The sequence below is a fragment of the Hippoglossus stenolepis genome, chromosome 14, assembly GCF_022539355.2.
Source record: "Hippoglossus stenolepis isolate QCI-W04-F060 chromosome 14, HSTE1.2, whole genome shotgun sequence".
Classification (NCBI taxonomy): domain Eukaryota; kingdom Metazoa; phylum Chordata; class Actinopteri; order Pleuronectiformes; family Pleuronectidae; genus Hippoglossus; species Hippoglossus stenolepis.
In genome coordinates this window covers 2,764,118-2,788,742 of record NC_061496.1, presented here as the reverse complement: position 1 = coordinate 2,788,742, position 24,625 = coordinate 2,764,118, and the positions used below count along the sequence as shown (strand labels likewise).

Below are 24,625 nucleotides of genomic sequence, written 5' to 3'. Positions count from 1 at the left end.
AAAGTGACACTTCTGTAAAATTAACGTTTCTATCTTTGAATCTGTGCTGCAACCCCTCAGATTTTGGAACCAGTGGATGTTGTGAAAGTGTTTTACTTTCCTCTAATTTGAATATTCAGAGCTTCACAATTCCAGATATTTGATAAAAAAAATGGGATTTTTATCCAAAATCGAAGCAATAATAAGGACTCAACCAACTCTGTGAATATTAATGGTTTTATGAGATGAAGAAAAGTTCCTGCATTCCTCTCATCCTGCAGTGAACCGGGCTCCACGTGTAGAATGAGCGATGGCCGAGAGGAGGGAGGAGGTTCTACGTTAATGTGTTCAGAGAGCAGCTGGGGTGACACACACACACACAACACACACACACACACACACACACACACACACACACACACACACGAGAGAGAGACTAATAAATAGAGTGTCGGGAGCTGAGCGCTGCAGACAGCAGATTTTGTGTGGAACCACCTCGCCTAACGCCCTGGGACCCCCAGAGTCCCATGAAACGTGCCTGGTGTGTGTGTTTGTGTTTTATAGGAGCTGACGGGTGACTCAATATACTGTAGATGTTTCTGTGATATAGGCTGAGGTGGTAGAGTACGATTGGTCTGAGACTTTTTGGTGACCTCCAAAAGAATAATCTAGTTTTGAGTCAGTTCATAATATAATAACATATATTCAGGTTTGTCTCAGTTGCTGGGACCTAACAGGAAGTCAGTCATATGATCAGGCAGGTTTTAAACCCTCAGGTTATTGTCAAAGTTGCTTTGACATAAGTGAAGTGTGAAATTTTCACCAAACAATCTTCCTGGTTCAGTTATGAGCTGCCACACATACCACAGTCGGGTGCGTCCAGCTTTTCTGAAGAAGGGAATTACGCCAACGTGTCACGTGTGCTTCGCCGATCTCGTGGTTTACAGAATCTGTCTGAAGAGATTGTTTGTCTCGTGTTTCCTGCTCTGTTGTACGAGCGACGCTGCCGTTTACTCAGGAATTACTTTGGTAATTTGATAATGATGCGTTATATAAAATAAATATAAAATCAACAGACACGCATGCACCTGCACGTGTATACATAAGTTCCAATGTATTAAGGCTCAAAATAGAAAAGTTATTAATTAGAAGCAGGAGCAGGTCGCTTGAGGATAAATAAATAGATAATCCTTCACGCAGAGGACGATACATTAGGAGTTTGTCCATTTTGCGATGACATGTAAAGGTTTTGACTTAATCTTAACAGTATTTTTAAAGACGGAACAAGAAGTCGATCAATCATCATCATCGACCTGAACACTGAGGCTCGGTGTCGAGGCCCAGACCCTCACTTCTTTACTGAGATTGGACAACAATTAAGATAAGACCACATGAGATTTTCCTCTCTCTCTCTCTCACTTTCACTCATTTACTCCCCCCATCTCTCTCTCTCTCTCTCTCTCTCTTCTCTCCCTCTCTCTCTCCCTTCCTGCCTTTTTCTATTCCACTCATTCTCTTCCTCTCTCTTTCTTATTCTCGCTCTCTCACACTCATTCACTTTCGTTCTCTCTCTCTCTTCTCTCCCTCTCCCTCTCTCCCTCCCTCTCTCTCTGACTCTCTCTTTGTAGTGTGATTGTAAAGAATGTTGTTTAAAGAAGGGAAATTATATTCCCCTTTGATGTCTGCTGACATCACACACACACACACACACACACACACACACACACACACACACACACACCTGTATTGCACAAAGCGCTGCTTCATCCAAACTTTATTATACGAACACGCAAACAGACTAAACACACATTTCACTTTTCACTGGAAGTGACTCAACTGCTCAGTTTCAGTTTGACCTCAGTGGAAGTGAACAGTCACCTGAGTGCAGTCTATCCTTCTCTCTATCTCCTCCTCTCTCCATCTCTCTCTCTCTCCCCCCCCCTCTCTACCTATCTATCTATCGTTCTCTCTATCTCCTCCTCTCTCCATCCCTCTCTCTCTCTCTCTCTCTCTCTCTCTCCCTCTCTCTCCCTCAGTCTGCAGCTTTCTGCTGACTCCAGGAATTATGATCTGTTTCCCGTCCGCAGGAATAATAGAATAGAAGGGAGGGGGAGAGTGGGTCGGCAACAGCTCTGTGGAACAGTAGTAAGGAGTCCAGCTCCACTGTGGTTACACTCGGTGTGTGTCTGTGTGTGTGTGTGTGTGTGTGTGTGTGTCTGTGTGTGTGTGTGCACAAATGCATTTATATCCAGATGTGTGATTTTCCCTCTTTATTTCCATAAACTTCACACATTAAAAGATTACCCTTGGACGTGAACACACACACCGACTCACAGAAACATGACTGTAACTTCGATTAAAGGCCATAAAACCACGGCCTCCTCCCGTTATCTTGACAGTTCGCGCCTCACGTATACAAGCGGGCGGCGGGCGGCGGGCGGCGGATCGCTCTCTCTCCCCGACGCGCTGCCAGAGCCTCTGGGCACTTAACACTATCGGCAGTGAGATCCAGCGGCTCGAGTGTGTTTCGAGTGTGCGTGGAGTGTGTCCTCAGCCGCGTAAATATTTATCACATGGCTCCCCCAGGAATTTTAATGAGCACTGATGGAGGGCAATCGACACGGCTGAGCCCAGAGGAGAGAGAGAGAGAAGGAGGGAGAGAAGGAGAGAGGAGGGAGAGAAGGAGAGAGGAGAGGAGGTGAAGTGACAGGCTGTGATGTTTTGGGTTTTTAAATATCACAACTGACTTTTACTGTTTTCCTGTGGAGATTCACATCTTCCTGCTTTTCTGCTAATTGTTTCCTGTTGTTTCCAATCTCTGTGTGCGTGTGTGCGTGTGTGTGCGTGTGTGTGCGTGTGTGCGTGTGTGTGCGTGTGTGTGTGTGTGTGCGTGTTGCCACCTTTGGTCCTTTTGCAAATGGAGTTTACTCTTCTTAGAGTTTAGGCTGGCATACACGTTTGTGTTTTCTACGTGTGTGTGTGCGTGTGCGTGTCTGTGTGTGTGTGTGCGTGTGCGTGTCTGTGTGCAGTGTGTGTGTGTTGAGTGTACATACTCATCAGGGTGACAGGGCCACCCTTTAGAGGTCACTTAACACATTGTGTGCTGGCCAAGCTGCGTGGGGAGTCAGGGAAGGAAACCTGAGCTATAACTCACACAGCACTCCCTCTCTCTCTCTTTCTCAACACACACACACACACACACACACACACACACACACTGCGCCTGACCTCTGACCTCTGGTTGTAAATGGCAAATGACTGTCTTGGATTCCTACAGACACAGCAGCTCACAACTCACTGAAATGTACCTAAGTGATGCTCAATGAAAAAAGAGTGACACAAGGGCATGCACACAGTTGACCTTTGACCCCCATCATCGGCCCAGATTAGAATCAAACCCACACGAGTTAATTCCAGATTCTCCCAGGATTCGTAAAAGAAGCAGAAAATATCAGGTTTAATCTCAAATGGTGAAAAATATGTCAAACATTTCCCATAAAAGTTAGTTTCCTAACTTAAAAGTGGTTTAATGACATTCAACAATTTTAACTCATTCCAGTATCATTCATATAAAACTACAAATGTCCTTTTATTATCAAGCTGAGTAAACATGTTGCCAACGCATTGATTTAATAAATACAACTGAAATATGATGAGTAATAAATTGAATTAGTATTACTCATTTTATTAGTATTGAATCCAGTTGAGCTGCCAAAAGAATAAGTGACGGAAAATTATAGATCCAAAAGTTTATTCTGTCTACTAGAAAATAGAACAATAATAAAGTCTTATATTATTACAAAATCTTATATTATATTTTTTTATCATGTGAAACTCTTTGTCTTAGTGAAAACTCGTCGGGTTTCTTGTGATTAGTCCAGAGCAGAGTTTTGGATCCTGTCCATCACTTTGAGAGACGCTGCGCTGCCTCAAATTCAAAATACCTTCATTGCCACGGTCATATTTATGTCTTATAATAATGCAGAGTATTTGTGATAACAGACAGACCACGGAATGCACATTACACATAACCGCACAGGTCTCTGATTTCACCCCCACCTCCTCCGCACGTCCCTCCTGAAGCGGAGTTGTGTGCTCTAAAGGAAGTGATAAGTCGGGCGGAGGTGCGTTAGAAACTCACCAGTGACAGATCTGTGACTCCGGGACGAGGAAGCACTCTCCCTCTCTCTCTCTCTCTCTCTCTCTCTCTCTCTCTCTCTCTCTCTCTCTCTCTCTCTCTCCCTCTCTCTCTCTCCCTCTCCCTCTCTCTCCCTCTCCCTCCCTCTCTCCTCTCCCCTCTCTCTCTCTTTTCTTACTTTTCTTGTTTCTCTTCTTTCACCTCGACGCGCTCACAAACCAGGTGTCAGGGACATTTTGTGAATTTGGCCATGAAAGCTTTTGAAAACAAAATAAAACTGTACGTGTTTTGTTTTTAAGAAGATATTTAAATTTATTAACTTCTTAAAAGGCTTCGTGCTGCTTCAACTCGTTAAGTCTCTATCGTTCTAATTACACAATGTTTTCCTGTGTCAGAGAAAACAAGAGACCACAGTCTGCTGCAGTCGTTCGAGCCTCTGCCTTTCTAGTCGTCGTCCTTGTCCTCTTTAAAGCCTGTAGCTCATAATACTGTAACAGTAATTAACCTTGATCTGTGTCTCAGACTGGAAAGTCCTTGAAAAGTCCTTGAAGTTGACGTTTAAGACGTTGTGGGAAACGCTGATGTCCCTGCTGACAGACAGCAGATATTTTTTGTCTCCTCCTCACGTCCCCATCGCTCTCGTAATAGTAATTCATCCTGGGTATAAAAAGCGCAGGAACGGGGCGGAGCTCCTCCATCAAAACTTCAGCGAGGTCAAAGGTGGGCACATCTGGGTCTGGTCGGAACATCTGGGTCTGCTGGGGACACAGAGGCCGTGGGCTCCAGACTCTCGCTGCGTTCTCGGCCGCTTTATCAGATTTACTTTGAAGTCTCTGCAGCCTCATGTCCACTACTGTACAAATACCAGAGACGCTACTGGACTTCCAAAACCACATCACAGTCTCCCAGCGTGCAACCCTCAGAGAGATGAGAGAGAGGACAGAATTGTTTTTGCTTCGGAGAGTCTCTTGATCTGTCTCCCGTATACGAGGGTTCCCAGAAAAACGGAAAAACAAATGTAATTAAGGGACAGTGAGCTTTTTTTTTTTATTATTTCCTTCTACGTGTCCTCACATACGACTTAGCGTGTGCTGGTGTTTACGTGCGGCTACATGTCTGTGTGCGTGCCCTTGTGTGTTCGGGGGGTCAGCCTCGGTGTGGCGTGTGATTTATTGAAAGGCCTCGCAGTGATACCAGAATTCCTTTGCGTTAAATGCCTGCTCCGAGCGCCTTTTTACTGCCTGTGTGCTTTATGGAGCATGATCGCACTCTATTTGTCTCTCGCTCTTACATTTCCAAGGATTATTTTTTATGGCCTCTCGTCTTTATTAGAGTGGAGAGCGTCGGGAGAAGGGAAAAGACGGGAGATGTGGGAAAGGACATCGCACGTCCTCGGAGAGCGGGTCTAGAAAACGATTCTATTCTTTAACGTTCTTCTATAAGTGCAAGAACCGTGTAGTTACAGCAGCTGCAGTCCGAGAGTTTCAAATAGATTTTTTTTAAATAAAATCATAAAACAATTTAAAATACCTATTTCAGAATATTTTCGTAAATAAACTAAATTTGTATAAACAGAATATTATCAACAAAATCTCTGAGGTCACAAAAACTAAACTTAAGGTTGAAATAATAAAAGAATTGAATTAATTAAAGAGAAATTATAAGAGAGAGGGAAATAACCTAATTCAAATTTAAAATTAACCTTGTGGCAGATTTCAGTTCTTCATCAGACTCGTTGCTGATCTGTTTTCTGCTGGATGAGTGATTCTAGTCCTTCTCCCTCTGAAAGACCCAAGACCTTCACCTCAGACCTAGTTTTCTTAGATTGGTTAAAACAGTATCCAGTAACTGTCTGATGTCATCATCCCATTGATGCATTCAGTGTCTCCATTGATGATGCGTGATAGAACCATCTCCGTGCTGTGGAGGGTGTCCTCCTCCTCAGCTGCTTCCTTTTGTGTTCCAGCTCCAGTTTTCCAGCCTGAAACTCGTCAGACGCTCAGTCCTCATCCGACTTTGCAGACTCTTCTCGTTGAGTTTCTGTGTTTCATTGCGTCCTCGTAGCGTCTCGTCGGGCTTTGGAATTATGTTTTTTTGATAATCCCTGAGATTAGAATACCATCACAAAAAGAAAACACTTGTTGACGTGACTGTGGTCGACACCAGGAGCTGGACCCTTTCTGTGTTCTCTGCTTTTCTGGATTCATCCAGCTTTGATCGACTGTTGTCTCTCGTTCATCCTGCAACACGGCGTCAAATGTTCATCTTGTTCATATCGTCTGTTTGACTTGTTTAATGTTCAGGAGGCGACGGACACATTTTGTCACGGCCAAGTTTTCAGTTTTCTTCCACCAGTTGTTATTGTCAGCGCTACATATTTTCAGACAGAGGCCGAGCGCTGCTTTAAACAGGATGTACCAAAACGTTCGGTTTGGTTCCAAATCGGATCCATATGAAGATTATATTGTGCCCCCATCTGTTAGTAGTTCACGTTGAATTATTCGCTACATGCTCTGTTTGGGGTGAGTTCACTTGGCCGCCGAACGCTCTTGTTAGCAGTTTGGAAGCAGATTTTATTCCAGCGCTGAGCTGCCCTGCAGACGGATTTGTGAGGGTGAGATCGTCCGTCACCTGCAGAAATCCTGGGTTGAGAAAGACCAGGCGCAGGATTAACTTCCTGGATGCTGAACCCGTGTGGTTTGTTGCAACGACGACAGACTTAGCAGGCGAGCGTCCGATTTCAACAGATGTTCTCCTGCCAAGTTCAGGTGGAGATGGCCAGGCACGACGACGACGAGGAGGATGATGATGATACAAGACGCAGGCCTTCGTGCCTCCAGTTAGCGTTCTGTGTCTGACGCTGGTGCCAGAAAGATGCCAGCGCAGATACCAGAGCTCCTCTGGTTTGGAAATACCTTGATATTGGAAAGTTCATGCGGTTAAACTTTGTTCCATAGTTCTCGACATTGATTTCTCTGTGTCTTGGCTCAGCTTCGACTGGGCTGGTGATTTCATGCCTTTTATTGGAAAAGGATAAAGTCCAGTTTAGTTCCTGCGTGTGGCTTTAGCTTCGAGAGTTTGTCAGCTGCCCACTGATTGGTCAGTTGAGAGTCTGGTCTGAGCCTCGGGGACGTGTTGACCCTCACTCGTCCCCTCGTCCTTTAACGTCCACAAGCGCAGCTCAGAGTTTGTTTGACTTCATACACTTTATATATATGAACGCAGACAGAATCCAAACAAAGGCTCCTTCAGGGCTCTTTTCACTGCTCTGCAGCGCAGCCAACTTTTCATGCATGTCCCCCCCCCCTTTCCATTTTTGGCCTCTGCCTCCTAGAGGCTCATATCAGGTAGGAAACTGAGCCTCTAATCAATAATAGATGTATAGAGAACATGTCCCAGCTTCACACGAATCAGAATCCAGATTATTAACTTCAGATCAAACTCTGTGTTCGTGACAAAGCCAGTTGTTGTTTTAATTCTCAAAACCTGCAACCAAATTGTTCCCAGTGACTCCAGTAAATATGGTTATAAAACAAGTGGATTATTTAATATAATTGTGGGGTAAGTCGCTCCATGATAATTACATTCAGTCAGATAATAAATTACGTCTCGTTGCTGAAGGTAATTAGTCTGAAAATGTTTCCAGTTATAGCTCCGGAGCCAAAAAGCATGAATATGAGTAATGTACAGAGCTGCTCACATGAGAAGGAGCTGTTTGTCCTGCTGGTGCAGACGCAGGAGAAAGAAACGAGCTGCTGCTTTCATCTGCCCGTCTGCATGGGAGCCGTGTGAGCCTCACAATACAAAGACTGCTCGCCCCGGAAATGAACCAGGTCTCCAGCTCTGGCTCGGGGAGACCAGAGTGAGCGGCGTCGCACACGGAACCGGCCTGTGCTTGTTCACGATGTGTGTGTTCAGTGTTTCAGGCCTTTGTGTGTAATCAGACGAGTGTGATTAAAGCGCCGTGGAGCCTCGGTGCGATGTGGGTCCCTGCTCTCTAACAGGCTGAACTATGCCAGGGCTGCTGAGAGCGTTCCTCTGTAATAAGATCACCCACACAAGACATTTTCAAGAGGTCCAGCGTCAGATAAAACCACTTCTCTGAGCTCTTTATCGCCCCCAGTGTATTTTCTCCTGGGCTGTTTTTTATAGTTTGGGTCAGACGTCCTAGTTCCAGTTAATGGAAATCTGGTGTGTTTTTAACTTTATGCCAGGAACCCTGGGGAAGACCCCTTCTCTATTTTAACAAGACACTGCCCCAGTGTACTGGGTCCATAAAGAAACGTGACTGGTCTGCAACACCCCTGACCAGGACCCTGACCAGGACCCTGACCAGGACCCTGACCCTGACCAGGACCCTGACCAGGACCTGACCCTGACCAGGACCCTGACCAGGACCCTGTTCAGCACCTATGGGATGAACTGGAACGCAGACTGGGAGCCAGACATCAGTGTTGGACCCTCCAAAGCTCTTGTAGCTGAGTTGGAGCACGGAGTCTGTTGTGGCAGCAGATCCACACAAACCTCAAGATTTTAGCTTTCTTGTTGATTTGGCAAAAAACCTCCCGCGGTAACGCTGATCACGTAATCGCTATAAAACAAGTGGAAGTGACAAGTTTATCGAGATGTCTGACTTTCTGAGGGTTGTGTGGACCTGTAGTTGTTTGGACTTGTTTGGCAGGCGCTCACATTACGTGCCGTGTGCACATGCACTGGATCTTCGTCATCTGCCAAAGTCTGTCCAAAATGTGCATGTGTTGTTTCCTGTGAATTCCTGGTGCATGTGCACACCAGTTACACTTCAGTCCAGTTCAGCCCAGTATGTGTTAGTGGGTAAGACAATGTAGTTGATGGAAAAAGACAATCAAGGCTTTGAAGTATATGAGGATGATCGTTTTCTTTAATAGATAATTCATCCATTTCCTCCTTTATCTTTACTCTGAGGGTCACAGGAGGAGCTGGAGCCAATCCCAGCTGACATTGGGCGGAGGGGATTCACACTGGACAATAACTCTTAATATAATTAAAATTCTTAAACGTTACACATGTTGATGCATGTGTGTAGTCGTGGGCAGGGAGGGCGGACTCAGCCTCTGACGATGCATCTAATGGCGACAGCAGGAAACAAACGTGTGAGAAATTAGATTTAATATCAGGAATATGCTGGTTTCTGGTTTATATGTTCAAGTTTCCACAAACTGAGTTGCGTGTGTGTCCACCTCCCTTCGGTCGTGTGAATGATCTGAACCTCCGTGCAGAGAGAAAACACGGCCGGCACAGCAGGCCCAGTGTGAACGGTGCAGCAGAAAAGAGACATAAATAACAGTTGAAGTCTCTGTTTACCTTCCACAGAGGGATTTCCTCTGGTGGTGAAATTAGCTTCAGGATTAAGGAACATACAGTATCAGCTAATTGAAAAAAAAGGAGACTCTTCAGTATCGTGTTTCACCGCAGTGTTTTATTAGACCTCCGGAGGCCAACACATGTGTTTCTGACACAAACTGATGCATGAAAGATGAAAAAAAAAAATCCCCAGAAATACAGAGATGGAAATAGAACCAGCAGAAGGAGCCAGTGGAGGAAAGAAAGACTTTAAAAACACGGAGGACGTACGAGGAAAGATTTTTGCTTTCTCCTCCTCCTCCGGCTCTTTGGTGGTCTGAGGCCGGGTCTCATGGATCCTGAACCCGGTGCAAAACACAACAGGGGAAATGAGTGAGGGGGTGGAGGGTGCGGGGTGGGGTTTGGTGGGGGTCCTGGGGTGGGGGGTGGAGTGGGGGGTTACACCACCAGAGTCCCACAATTCATCATACTCTGGCACCGACGGGGGCCGTCTGGACAGATCGGTGGTGGGGAGCCGAGAGCGGGGATTGATGGCCAGTGAGACTCTGTGACCTCCCAGTTCCCCGAGAGGGGAGATACCTGTGTGTGTGTGTGTGTGTGTGTGTCTGTGTGTGTCTGTGTGTGTGAGACAGAGAGTAATCCCCCATGCCCTGCACCCTGTTGAAGACATCAAGTTCGGACATTGAGTTGAATCCAATGCTTGTTTACATCAGTAACAAATCAGCTGCTGCAGGATTCTCCTCCAGATCAGACATGACAGATGATTTGTTTTTCTTTCTCCCACCTCTCTCTCTCTCTCTCTCTCCCTCTCCCTCTCCCTCTCTTTCCTTTCTCTCTAACAGGAATACCTACAAGGTGACAGCACCAAAGCGTTTGAGAAGTTTGGTTGGAAGCCGAAAATCACTTTCGAGGTGAGCGTCACGTCGGATGAACACACACCTGGTGGCTCTGCAGGAAGTTTAACACCAGTGTTGAACATGTGAATAGTTTCACACCCACGTAGAGATGTGATGAAATATGAGGATAGAACACAGAGGATAGAAGTGAAGGTTTACTCATGAGGACGTAGAGGTGTCGGTATGTTGTTATGTATTTACAGGACATATTCAGAGAGCGGCTGTGATGATCACACTGATTTTTTTATTATTAAATCCAACATAACAAATAGGGAAAACGACCACAGAGGCCAATGTAATTCATAGAAAACCAACGTGTTCAGTTTCAGACTATTTTTTATTAGTTCCATTGAAATTACTCCTTTTGTTTAAAGCTCCAAACTAGATTTTATTAAATCTAATAAAAAAACACACACACAGAATAGAGAGATTACTGTTATACTATATGTTATAATATGGTAAATGTTAAAAATCAAAACTGTTAATTGTGTTCCACTGATATTACAATAATTAATAATAATGTCAGAAACCTTTGTTACCAAATTTGTATCTGATGATATTGTGACTAAAGCTGAAATGTATTTCCCCTGTTACCTGAGTTTCTGTCTCAGATATTAATATATATTACTTTACTTAATATTCTTCCAATGGAAGCTGAAGTTCTTAACCTCCTGGAGTCCGACATGTTGATAAACTAGTGTCAAAGTGATCATTTGAGAGAAAGACGCCAAACATTGGAAAGTTAAACACTTTTTAATGTGGTAAATAAATGTTGAAATAAAAAAAGCATTTAAAAACAGCAGATAGAGTCCAGGTCTCCTGAGGGTTAAACTTTTAAATGTGACGAAACCGGATCAACTTGGTTTGAAATCCTCATCGCCGAGTCTCTAACTGACCTCAATGAACCGGTGTGACACCAGAACACAGAGACACCAGTGAGACACCAGTGAGACACCAGTGAGACACCAGTGAGACACCAGTGAGATACCAGTGAGACACCAGTGAGATACAAGTGAGGTTATGAGTTTCACAGTGAAAGTTTCTCTCATCAACGTCAATGTAAACACAAACTGCTGAATTCACCTCTGCTGGTTACTTGTGGCTGAACTCTGACCTGTGATTCCCCCGCTGTGTCGCTGCAGGAGCTGGTGAAGGAGATGGTGACGTCCGACATCGAGCTGATGAAGAAGAACCCCACAGCCTGAGTGGGGTGGGGGTGTGGGGGGGGCTCCGTCCTGCAGGGAGGAAGCGCTGTAGCACTCCAGTGTCCTGAGTTTCAGTGTCCTGAATTCAGTGCCCTGAATTTCTACCTTCCCTGGCTTTTCCCCAAATGAAATGATCTGGGGTTTTTTTTTTAATCTTCACGAAGAGGTTTGATCGAACCCTTCGTTGCCTTCGTCCTCGTTTCTCCCTCGTGAATATGATTGATTTGGTTTTACTGACACACAGCGAAGAGGCCTTACATTCCACCGTATACTGTACATGTCTGTGTGGTTATTTATGCTTTTATGATTTCTGTTGTTTTTTTTTTTTATCGTGGTCCGACTTGATTTTAATATTCTGTCTTTTTAGAAGGTGAACATGAAGAACATATTTGATCTTTGATCGGAGAATGTGAATCCATGGGTTTTTATTACTGAAGCCGTCGGTGCAATAAAGAGATTTTCACATATCGGTCACTTGGTGTTTTTTTTTATTTCCACACAAAGCGGTGATGAAGACGAGTTCGTGTGTGTGTGTGTGTGTGTGTGTGTGTGTGTGTGTGTGTGTGTGTGTGTGTGTGTGTGTGTGTGTGTGTGTGTGTGTGTGTGTGTGTGTGTGTGTGTGTGTTTTGAGGTGGCGGCTCCTGCTTCTTCTTTGTTTGTGTGTTTTTGTTTCTTCAGAGCAGCAGAAGAAGAAAGCTGCAAAAAAACATCCTGCAGGTGTGTGTGTTTGTTTGTGTGTGTGTGTGTGTGTGTGTCTAGGTTGTGTAGAGGTCGTCTGGCTCAGCTCTCTCTCTCTCTCTCTCTCTCTCTCTCTCTCTCTCTCTCTCTCTCTCTCTCTCCTCCCTCCCTCCCTCCCTCCCTCCAGCTTTCCAGGTTTTTTATTTTTTTCTCCCCTCGAGCACACTGGCCTCTTTTATTCGACAGGAAGTGCGTGTTCCTCGGGCTCCGGACTCCAACAGACCCGCTTTCAGACGCTTCTGGTCTCGGCGGCTCCTGGAGTTTGAGGCCGTTAAACGCGGAGCAGACGCGGACACGAGCCGCCTCAGGTCCCGGTGACAGTTTCCATCTCTTACACAAGTCGTTTAAACACGCTCGCTTTTATTTCTCTTTAATATAATAACACTGAGTCAGTGCAGTGAAACTTCAACGATAACATCTGTGGTAATTTATCTGCAGTTAAATTAAAAAAAAAACAGATAATTAATATAATGTTTGCATGACAATATTCCTCTTTATTAGATTTATCAAACATGTTTCTGCAAAGTTATGTTTTTAAATAGTCGTTTAATTTATCTTTATGATGCAGTTTTAATTCCCTGCATCCTGTTGGATTATTAATAATATAATATGCACCTATAAAAATGGTCTGTAACCTACGAATCTTATTAGGTCTGAAACCCTGAATAATATAATATGCATGATGAAATACATTTATTCTTTTGGCAGTATTCATAAGTATTCTGGTGAAGTTACCACAGCTGAACGATGTATTCAGATAATTTAGTAGATTAAAAGTAAAAGAACCACAAAATCAAATACTCTGATAAAAGTACAAATTGTATTTACTCCTGTTCGCTGTGTTTTATAATTGTTTTGATGCGTTTTTAAGTTTATATTAATACAATATGAAGCTGATTTTATCTTATTTAATTAATAATGTTTTATTTCGAACAAAGCATCGTTTTTTCTTTCTACATATGAACTTACAAATCACAGCGTTTCCACGTGAACATGCCGGAGCTGGAAAATATAGAAACATCTAATAAAACTAGAAGTAATCGTCTACTCCGCAGTACTCCAGTAAATATACTCAGTTACTTACAGGTAGAATCACGTGATGATATTTTTTTCTGTCTGAGATTTTAGACACGAAACTTTTGGGACATTTCAAAAAAACAAGAAATTGTTTCTGTTTCTGTGATGGTGTTTGTGGAGATCAGCGTCTGGGCCGCAGAATGAGAACCAGATGTGGACACGCACACACACACAGACACACACACACACACTAACAGACACACACACAGGTGCAGCGTGAAGCCCTCAGCAACAATTAGGCTGTGATCGGGTTGAGCTGTTGGCGCGCGGAGGAAGAACAGAAACGAGGATCTGCTGCGTGAAGAGGAAAAGTTCGGAGCAGCTAAACAAACACGTGGAGAGGATTAAACGGGTCCGAGCTCAGGAGGTGGAGCAGATTCACGGAGACGCCAGGAGACACCAGGAGACACCAGGAGACACGAGACCGTTTCTGTTCATATGTGCATAGACGATGAGAAGGGAGGGGGGTTCGAATCCCATCTGGATGAGACAGAAGAGAATCTGAGGATTTAACAGTTTAACACGCTTCACTTTCATCAGCATCAATACACATTATAATCTTAAATAACTTCATATATATATTTATGTTTTTATTCCACTGGTGCTGGATGCTGTGGTTTGTTCTGGGGAAACGTGGACGCAGATTAAATCATTCACAAATACGAAAATAGCAATAATTCAGTTACAAATAATAATAATAAAAAGAATAATAATTCAGGCTGTGGAGTTTTAGACTGAATTCAAATGTAATACGTACAGTTTAAACGTTTCTTTAAAAATGATAATGATAAGATGAGTTCCATCTTATGGATTAAAATATATTGAGGAAGTTACAAATGTTTTTTTAATAATATAAATAATGATCCAAGCAGATACAAGTTTTCTGAGACGCATCAATCAAATCTTCTTCTACAATATTTTACTCATCGTTAAATCTTTAATTGGTTTAATGTGCAAACAGGATCAAGGATTTAACTCATCGTGGAAGTCACACAGACACACGCACAGCACACACACACACACAGACACACACACGCACAGGAGGCACACAACCCAGACAGCAACATGTCGCTGCCAGAATCCAGCGAAATTAAAGAGCAGGCGTTGGGATCTCAGTCATCGCTCCAGTCTGCAGGGATTAAACTCTCGAGACACACACACACACCACAACACAACACGTACACGTACACGTACACAACAAACAGACACACACACACAACACGGGCCAGATTGTGTGAGAAAGTGACAGTTTGGTCTGAAGGTGTTAATTTTAACGAACCTCTGATTTTTTGTGTTTAACTCTTCAGGCCTTCAGTTTTTAAATTCAATATGTTCTCTTAAAATGAGTCTAAAGTCATATAATAATATCTAATACACATTTATGGCGAATTTAATTCAGGTTAACAGGATTTTAGAGGAGATGTGTTCTTTGTAAAAATCGCTAATTTGGGCAAATTGATTTCTTCGATTTGGTTCCAGCTCCAGAAATTGGCTAAAAATTAAATATAACACAGAAGCTGCTTCTGTTTTAATAAAATGTGAAATATCAAATAACAAGGGGCCGTAAACTGCTTCTGTTTTAATCAAGTTAAATTCAGTGGAATCTGTTTGTTGGAGCATTTAAAAGAAATAAGAACTGAATCGCACAGATCCTCATGTGAGAATTCAAAGTCTCTCCTGAAGCTCCCGGATGTTTCCAGGTGTTTCCAGGTGTTTCCCTGCAGAAGCTCCTCCGCCTGTCAATCACCGCAAACAGCCGCTGGGAGCTCGAGTTTCTTTACAACTCGGAACATCCTCATGAGTCTGTTCAACATCATGCGGTGGATTCTCCGAGTGCAGCGGTCCCTCCGGGCGGAGTCTGCTCTAGCTCTGATCTCAATTAGGACTGGTACGCGAGTAATTCCTTAATTGTGCGTTTTGATGACGCTTTAGTGGAGTTTTACAGCTGATTGGCGGCGTGACGAGGTTTGTTGGACTCGTTCCGTCCCTTTACGCACCGGGAGGGCTTCGGTCCCCCGGGCTGCAGCGCTGCGCAGGCCCGGTGGAGGAGCTCTGGGTGAGACAGGCCCGGTGGAGGAGCTCTGGAGGAGACAGGCCCGGTGGAGGAGCTGCAGGCCCGGTGGAGGAGCTCTGGAGGAGACAGGCCCGGTGGAGGAGCTGCAGGCCCGGTGGAGCAGCAGCTCTGGATGAGGCTGTTCCAGGCTCTGCTGCAGACCGGGTGGAGGAGCAGCTCTGGATGAGGAGGTGTCAGACTCTGCTTCAGGCTCCTTTTTGCGTCTTTTCCTGAAGTGCATTGTTGACATCCTCTCCTCTGACCTCCTCCACCTCCTCCACCACCTCCTCCTGTCTCGTCCTTTATGATGAAAAATGATTCGCAGCCCACAGTGAAACTTCCTTCCTGACACCGAGTGGAGCATCAATCACGAAGACGTTTGCTTAGAAGCAACAATCTTCATTTCTATGATCATATATAATAATATATATATATATAAGAAGAAGGTGGATTTAATCTAACGCGTTGATCTTGTGTGTTTTAATGATTCTGAGATGAATCCTCAGGAGAAGCTGCAGCAGAGACGCACACAGATTGTACGTTGATATGAGTGTTTGCTCATTGAAATCTCAAACCCCTGAAACACACACACACAGACACACACACACACACACACACACACACACACACACACACACACACACACACACACACACACACACACACACACACACACACAGCCTGCGTCAGTGCGCAGGTTGAGGCCGAGACGCTTCCAGAGCTCGAGCATTAAATGAAAGAAATATAAATTAATTAGTTTATTGTTAATAAAAAATCAAACGGTCCAATTTAGGGAAAACAAACAGACTCTTAATAATCTGTTTATTATTATTATTATTGTCATTATTATTAGTATTAGTTGTTGTTGTATTTACTGTATTCAGGAGAGGTTTAGGTTTAATTCTGATTGGACGCGTACTTCAATATTTTTTACGATTATTCACTTTGTAAAATATTATATTCAGCGTTATTTTAAATCGCAAATAATCATGAAAATCTATATTTTACTGGCTGATTGTTTGATGTTAAATAATCATAAAAACTCTTGTGTTATAATCACGTATGTTTCAGGTGATAAATCATCTGTAAAATGTATTTTCATCGATCAATAAATAATCTGAATCTCTGAAACTGCGAATCTGCACTTCAACTAAATACTTAAGAATAAAAAAAAAAACATTTTAACAACGTACATTAAAAAAAACAAAAGCCTGATGATGAAGAGTTTAAATCTTAATAAAAATGTGGATTTTTATTTATTTTTATCTTTTATTTATTTATTTTTAGTTTTTTAGTGGGGGGGTCTTACGTCACCAAGGAATAAACAAACATCAGCAGCCATGTTTCATCACACTGCTCCTCATCTTCATCATCTTCACCATCTTCACCAGGACCGTCAGTGTCCTCAACATCCACAACCTCCTCCTCCTTCATCCCTCCATCCAAACCCTCCCTCACGCACACACACACACACGCACACACACACACACACACACGGTTGTAATGACTGATTTGTTTTGCTGACTGGCTCCTTCAGTTCCTTCATTCCGCTGCCACACGTGTATTTATTTACTGAGCTGAAAATCAAGTCTCCAGCTTCTCAGTGAAAGTTTGAAACAGAAAAGGAGCATGAATCATCCCCCCCACCCCACCCCCCCACACACACACACTCTTATTTCAGATCTAACCTCACTGGGCAGGACGCAAATACCCTGACACCCTAAAATAAAACATCTCTTCTTCAACCACATATTCACGTGAGCCTTTGATTCTTCTGTTATTTGGTTGTTTTTGTACTTTTACACTTTGAAAAATCCAAATTATGAGAATTAAAATACCTTGATGAAGGAGTAACGCCACTAAAACTGCATCTCGTGCGTATTTTCCCCAAAATGTACTATTTTTTTTTTCAGTTCTTCATTTTTAAACCATTTAGCAACTGAGAATAATTTCAAAAATCAAACGTATTTGATTATTCTTCATCATCAGCCTCTGTTTGTACCGACACGCTTCTTCAAAGATCCCCTGAGCTAATAAACCACTCCAATTAAAATCCAATAGACGGCACTTTATTAAAGAAACAGTTGTAATGCCTTCAAAATGGGTTTTTTAAACAAATGAGACAAGATGAATAAAATACAGGCTACAGGGTTCCCCTCTATTTCTATACAAGGACAAATAAAGGCACAATCAGAAAACTGGAAAACGTTAAAGTGTTTGGTCCTCAACATCCAACCACTCCCCCTTTTTCTCCTAAAAAATAAATTACTATATTAGATTTAATTTACAGTCACAACGAGCTGCTGCTGTTTGACACTTCTTGAAAAACTAAATCTCAAAGTGAGAGGGAAGGAAACTTACGTGTCTGTGGAGTAACGACAACAGATCGATCTCTGTCCGCGGAGGCAAAGACCAAAGGTACAAAAAATATAGAAAATATATATTAGAGTTATTTTCGTAGTGTTCAGAATTTGCTGCAGTCATAAACAAAAGCTCCCGAGGTGCGGTACAGGGACTGGCCGGACGGGAAGGCCATCTGACAGCTATTATTCCCGTTCACCGGGGAGCCGTTCAGCCCAATCCGCTGGGACTCGAACATCTCCCGCACGGAGTGAAAGTTCTGCTGCTGCGCCGGGTACCCCGGGCTCAAGTGGCTCAGGTCCCCGTACCAGGACGCGATCCGGCCCTGGTGCGCGTGGTGGCCGTCCTGGCCCGCCTGGTTCACGTTGCTGTGCCCGAGCGGGGACGCGCTGGTCGTGGTGATGCAATAGTCGGGCAGCGCCTCCTCCACGGTGGTGGACGGGGCCAGGTGGCCGCCGGTGGATCGATCCCCCGCGTACAGGCTCATGGCTTGCATGTTGCAGTGATAGGTCGCGTTGGAGTTGGAGGAGAGGACGTTCTGGTTGCAGGTCGTGGAGCCGTAGGTCTGGTTGGGGGAGTAGTTGAGCGACAGCGACGGGGTGATACCTGTCCGGGGGGAGGCGATGAGAGGGGGCGACAGCTCGGCCTGCGGAGATCCCCGCAGGGAGGTCATGATGTTGTCCACGCTGAAGCCCTGCGCCGGGGCCTGGCCGTGGTGGTGGTGCTCGGGTCCGTCCATGCTGAGGGAGCGGGTGGAGGGCACGCTGTGCGGGCTGCCGGTGGACATGCTGCTGCTGCTGCTGTCCGGGCTCTCGATCTTGGGCACGGTGCTCAGGGACGGGGACTCGGCCTGCGGCGGCGTGGAGCTCCCGTTCTCAGTCTTTATATCCTGGATGCGCACCGGCTGAGCGCCCTGCGCCGGCGGCTCCTGCTCCCGGCCCGGGGTGCGGGAGGACGGGTCCTTCCCCGGCCTCTCGTCCTTGTCCTTCTGCACGTCCTTCTTCTTGAATCTCCTCCGGCGCCGCAGGAAGCTGCCGTTCTCAAACATGTTGTAGGAGTCCGGGTCCAGGGTCCAGTAGCTGCCCTTACCGGGCTTCTTGTCGTCCCGGGGCACTTTGACAAAGCACTCGTTGAGGGACAGGTTGTGCCGTATGCTGTTCTGCCAGCCCTGCTTGTTGTCCCGGTAGAACGGGAACCTCTCCATGATAAACTGATAAATCCCGTTCAGGGTGACCTTCTTCTCCGGTGAGTTCTGGATCGCCATGGTGATGAGGGCGATGTAGCTGTACGGAGGTTTGACCATGTCCTTCGGCTGGTGCTGCGGGGTGTACGGTCCGTACGCGCGGGCCATGCTGGCCGGGTACTGGTCGTGGGCCGCATGGGAGTACATGCTCATGGGCGCAGGCATCCCGGTGTATCCACCACCGGCCCGGTAGTAGCTCTGGTCGCTGCTGATGTACGGTACGACTCCCAAAGAGTTGGGGCTGGAGACGGAGTAGCGCGCCTGCATCCTGCGCAATGCGTAAAACCTCTCCAAACTGCGTCCCCCCGACGAAACTCACAGCCTGTGGCCGCGCGGCGACTCCGTCAAAGGTCTGAGTCGGTTCTTTACGGTGCGGAGCTCCTTGTTCGAGCCACAGCTCGCCACGGTGAACCGGAGAGAGCGCTCGCGGCCGCACTGAGCCTTTGGGAAACGGAGGAGGCTGAAAGTGAAGCTGGAGGAGCGCGAGTGACTCTACACCGCGAGCAACTTTTTTTTTACCCTTCACATGTATTCCTCCCTTTTGGCTGCTGCGGCTGCTCCTCCCAGAAAGTGTGCGCCATCATCCAATTGGAGGACGAAATGAACCTGTGGAAAAGCTGCGCGTCGATAAAAGTTACTACACCACCCCCCCACCTCCTCCTCCTCCTCTTCTTCTCCTCCTCTTCTCCTCCTCCTCCTCCTCATCAGTTTAAACATGAGTTATTAAAGCGCTGTAGAGGGTGTGCCCAAATGGCTGAAAAATACAGGCCTAAACTTAATGACACTACCAAAGACTGTTTAATACTTTAAAGTTTATCTTATCGAGATCTACAATATAAGTTTATTTATTTATTTGAAATCGAGAAAGTGAGATTATCATGGGGTGGAAACATCTGAACAAATTGGTCCCCCCCCCCCCCTCTCCGTCCCTGAACCATTAGAGCTCATGCGTAAAAGTGGAAATGATCCAAAATGGCGCAAACTAAAAAAAGGTCATTCTGTGATTTCTGTCGCCTTCAGGCCTTCGTGGGAATTTGGGGGATTTTCCTAAATTAAAGTTTCACACCTGCGTGATTCAAACCTCGTCTCCGTCATTAGAGCCGAGGGTCCAACGATCAGGATCCACAGAGAGCGACGAGGCCGCGGAGTGAGAGAAACCTCAGAATCAACAGATGGACATGAAAGAGCCCCCCCAACTGTGCGTGTGTGTGTGTGTGTGTGTCTGTGTGTGTGTGGACTCATTAAAGGTTAAATGGAGATCATTTGGCTGCTGGGTGAGAAGAACCGGGACCTCGAGGTGACGCTTTTTAATTTGAACTCGTCCAAATGTCTTTCACACGGATCGTGCGGGTGCGAACGAGCATCAAAGCGTCACGTGTTGATTCCAGAGAAGAGAAAAACCAACACGAGGAGAAACGAAGGTCAGAAAACACCACAGAGGTTTAATGTATTTAACCAAACAGAGAAACACAAACTGTTGTTTTATATAATCATGTCTCTCGGGTAGATGATCAGTTTATTATCAATCCGAGAAACGTCCAGTTGAATAAAATAAAAACAACAGGACACGTTTAAAAACAACTGTGAAGCTTTTACTCTTGTTTTTATTTCACGGATTTGATTTCAAGAAAACGTTCAGATGCTTTTTATTAATTTAACTTGTCGCTCACGTTTAATTTAAATTCTAATTGTGTCTAAAAAAACGTTTGAACAGACTCGTTTGCTCCATAATAATTTAATTGAATTTACAAAAAGAATGAATAAGTGTTTTATCTTCAGGAGATTATATATGTGTGTGTTTTCCAGCCACGGATTAAAGGAGATATAAATAGAAAACACCTTTTTGTAATTTAAGTAATGTAGAATTTAAATTAAGAGAGTGAACCTGGTCCCAAGAGAGTTTAAGAGATTTAATAAATTTATGTTTATTTCATTTTCATTTTCCTTCAAATCCACAAATTGAGTCAAAAACGAACAAACATGTTTGATGAATCTCTTTTTTGAACAAAAGTGAAAAACTTTACAGTTAAAATCTTGAGACGTTGTAAAGTAAAACAAACAGTTTTTTCACTGAGTAAATGTTTAAATGTTTATTTGTATTAAGTCACTTTAATAAGAGCTCGTGGAATTCTTAGAAATAAATCAGGTTCAAATCAGTAAAATGTATAAATCCAGGCTCGTTGAAATAATTTAAATATCACGAGAAGAGAGAAGATGAGAATTAAAGACGAGATAAGAAAGTGATGATCTGTGACGAGCTGATGTCTCACCTGAGTGTCTCCACTCCGCTCTTTGTTGTGTGATTTACATGTGTTACCACTGAGGAGGAGGAAGAGGAGGAGGAGGAGGAGGAGCAGGAGGAGCAGGAGGAAGAGCAGGAGGCCGGGCTGAGTCACCTGTGAGGTCCGGGCTGTTCTGCTGCGGCCATGACTGACCACTGCCCCCTGCTGACTGGAGCAGCTGCAGCATCCCGGAGGTAACTGACCCACAGGCTCATAAACCAAATTAATAAAACCTGATTCAATATTTCAATCATATTTCTTTTAGACTTTATTCAGATATTTGCAGTGAAGGTGTTTGACTCGTGAGAATCTCTGAGAACAAGAGAAACTCAGAGAAAAGCTCGAATATTTTAAACCAAATTCAAAAAACAAAACTTCTTCATGTTTAAATGTTAAATAAATGTCCCGGTGATGTTTCATTGCTATAAATTAACTTAATCTAAAACAGAGACACGTGAACAACGCGTTGTTTTAACGCACGACACACTCCTGCCCCCTAGCGGCCTGTGCGTAAAAGCGCACGATGGATCCATGGATGGAGACGTTTAAATAAATAGATGAAAGATTGAATAAATATAAAATATCATGAATAATACTATAGTAAGAATAAAATAAATCAATTAAGCAAATGATAGAAATTTCATTTAGTCTCATTAACTCTCCAGTTTTATCTGAGTGGCGTTTGGATTCACTTCTTCATGTTCGTGAGATTCCAGCTGCAAAGTGTTTCCTCTTTATTTGATCTTTATACATCATGAAAACTTAATTCAGTTCATATAAAAGAACGACAACAGATCTACGGACAAATCAATGCTCTGAAAAGGTTTGTTCAGGTTTTAATGTTAGGATGCAGTTTGTCAAAGAACAAGAGAAAAGCTCCAGAAACAGGGAAACACATTCAAACTAATAAGATAAGAAGTGGTAATAGAATGAAGCAGTTCAAAGGGAATTCAGGTGGAGCATTCTGAGCATGTGTGTATTGTATTTTCTTTCCAATGATATTTTCATTGTGTAAAGGAGCAATGACACAAAGAAACATCAAGAATATCCACAAATATTAAAGAAATAATCCAAAACATGTATTTCAGAAAGATGAGGTCAAATAAAATGCAACAGTTCATCCCGAGCAGATTTAATATCATTTACATCTGAAGCATGAAAACCTCCTCAGCACATTTTCACATGTACAGTTTCCTCAGGGTCCAAACACAACAGCATTCACCACAAGTCATGACAACACATCAGAAAACACACAATCACAACACAACAACTTTAGATGTTTTCTGAAATGTTGAGTTTGACCCTTCAGGCCACCGTAGAAAACTGTCCAGTCTTTGATTAAAGGATTTTACACAAACATGTTGAGGAGAATCAGAAGGAAATGATATTTCAGTATCACAGCTCATATATATATATATAATACTCATATATAAACTCAGATAAGGACACTGGTAACGATTCATTACTGGTAACGATTCATCACTTTCAAATTTGTTATTAACAGAAACTAAATGTTAATTTAAACTAAATCTATTAAGATTTTAGTTTTTCAAAAGATTCATAAAACTCACTTCATATGTTTTTCAATTCTACTTATCAGCAACATCATCTTCATCTTCCACTTAATCTTCCACTTAATCTTCATCTTCATCACTGAATGTGAAGTCATCCCTTGAGTCCTGTTATTTAACTCACAACCTGACAGTAAGTAGTGTTACAGCGCCCCCTGTTGTCACAGTGATGCACATGCACCAACAGGAGAGTAAAGGATGGAAACCATGAATTTATGAGCAACCCTCACATCTTAAAACTTATACTAATACTAATACTACTGCTACTACTTCTGCTTCTGCTACTACTCCTACTACTTATACTACTACTAATACCATCAATAAGCATACTAATGAATATTTCCCTGTGTTTAAACTGGTGCCTCTTTACATTCTTCTCTTCTCCTGTGGGATTGTGTGAAGTTCCCCGGAGGCCCTTCACTGTGTCGTGGACAGTGTTTACATTAACAACCTAATTAAACACAGACAGATTCCTAAAATATCCCCGGTCGTCAGCGGTCGTTCAACCAAACGAGCACATTGCTGCTGCTCCTCAAATAAATAGCTGCCAATCATCCATGTGCAGCACATTAATCTGCTGTCTGCTTCCCTGGCTGCGTCGGGGGGTGACGGGGGGGGGAAGCGTCTCGAGGCCCCGGAGCTGCTCGAGGCCCCGGAGCTGCTCACAGTGTGGCAGCTCTTTAAAAACAGAGTCAGAAACCTGGTGCTGGAGTCTGAGCTGGTTCTGGATCAGTCTTATCTCCGCTCGTCTGTCGGCTGGTTCCAGTGAAATACAGATTCAAGCAGACGAGCTCAAAGTTTCACATCGATTCCACTCGTGTTCAACGACCTGACGGGAAAACTTCACATTCTGTTTGTTGGGTTTAACATCTGTATTATTTAACAGTTTAATATCCTCAACACGTTTTAACAGTTTAGTTTAAATTCATCGTTTTTGAGTCAAGATACAATAAAATCAGAAAAACAATTCAAACACTAAATATGCTTCTAAATAACAGACATCGTGTTTAATAAAGTATAAAAACTCTGATATTGGATTTGTCTGTTTCTCATATAGAAGAAACATTTACATGATTAAATAATGTGCAATGATCATAACCAATGACATTTAATGATAATAACTTATAATAGATTCTGTGCATCATTTATTTCAGCTGTTGTAGACGGTTTATTATACATTAAATATATTCTTACTCAGTTTCTTTCCACATCAGCTAATATTTCAGATTCTAATTAACTTAACTCTGTTTATCTGTCGTTCCTTCTCTCTCTCTCTCTCTCTCTCCCTCTCCTCTCTCTCTCTCTCTCTCTCTCTCTCTCTCTCTCTCTCTCTCTCTCTCTCCCTCCCTCTCTCTCTCTCCCTCTCCCTCCCTCTCTCTCTCTCTCTCTCTCTCCCTCTCTCCCTCTCTCTCTCTCTCTCTCTCTCTCTCTCTCTCTCTCTCTCTCTCTCCTCTCTCTCTCTCTCTCTCTCTCTCTCTCTCCCTCTCTCTATCTCTCTCTCTCTCTCTCCCTCCCTCTCTCTCTCTCTCTCCCTCTCTCCCTCTCTCTCCCTCTCTCTCTCTCTCTCTCTCTCTCTCTCTCTCTCTCTCTCTCTCTCTCCTGTGTTGGTCTGTTCTGCTCCTTTTAGCGAACTTGCTTCCAGTTGCACCAGTGAACGTCCTGTTTAACCTGAGGCCACTGAGCAGCTCCAGTGGAGCAGCTGGGGGACAACATGCATTGCTCATGGGCACATCGGTGGT

General features: G+C 43.9%; 2 protein-coding genes across 2 annotated transcripts in view; one reads left to right on the top strand and one right to left on the bottom strand.

Moving 5' to 3' along the window:
• gmds (GDP-mannose 4,6-dehydratase) overlaps window positions 1–12,028 on the top strand; it is a 140,307-nt gene extending 128,279 nt beyond the window's left edge. The window contains exons 10-11 of the mRNA XM_035177347.2: window positions 10,303–10,371; window positions 11,499–12,028. Of these exons, the coding sequence (XP_035033238.1) occupies window positions 10,303–10,371; window positions 11,499–11,561 (132 nt within the window). The 3' untranslated portion in view covers window positions 11,562–12,028. The remainder of the gene's footprint in view (window positions 1–10,302; window positions 10,372–11,498) is intronic.
• A 5,448-nt stretch (window positions 12,029–17,476) lies between these two features.
• LOC118120646 (forkhead box C1-A) lies at window positions 17,477–19,585 on the bottom strand. The gene has a single exon (XM_035175771.2). The coding sequence runs from the start codon at window positions 19,298–19,300 to the stop codon at window positions 17,894–17,896; it is 1,407 nt and encodes a 468-aa protein (XP_035031662.1). The 5' UTR covers window positions 19,301–19,585; the 3' UTR covers window positions 17,477–17,893.
• Window positions 19,586–24,625: the final 5,040 nt, after the last annotated feature.

Coding starts and splice junctions, on each gene's coding strand:
- LOC118120646 (XM_035175771.2), bottom strand. CDS start 19,300: ATGCAGGCGCGCTACTCCGTCTCCAGCCCCAACTCTTTGGGAGTCGTA.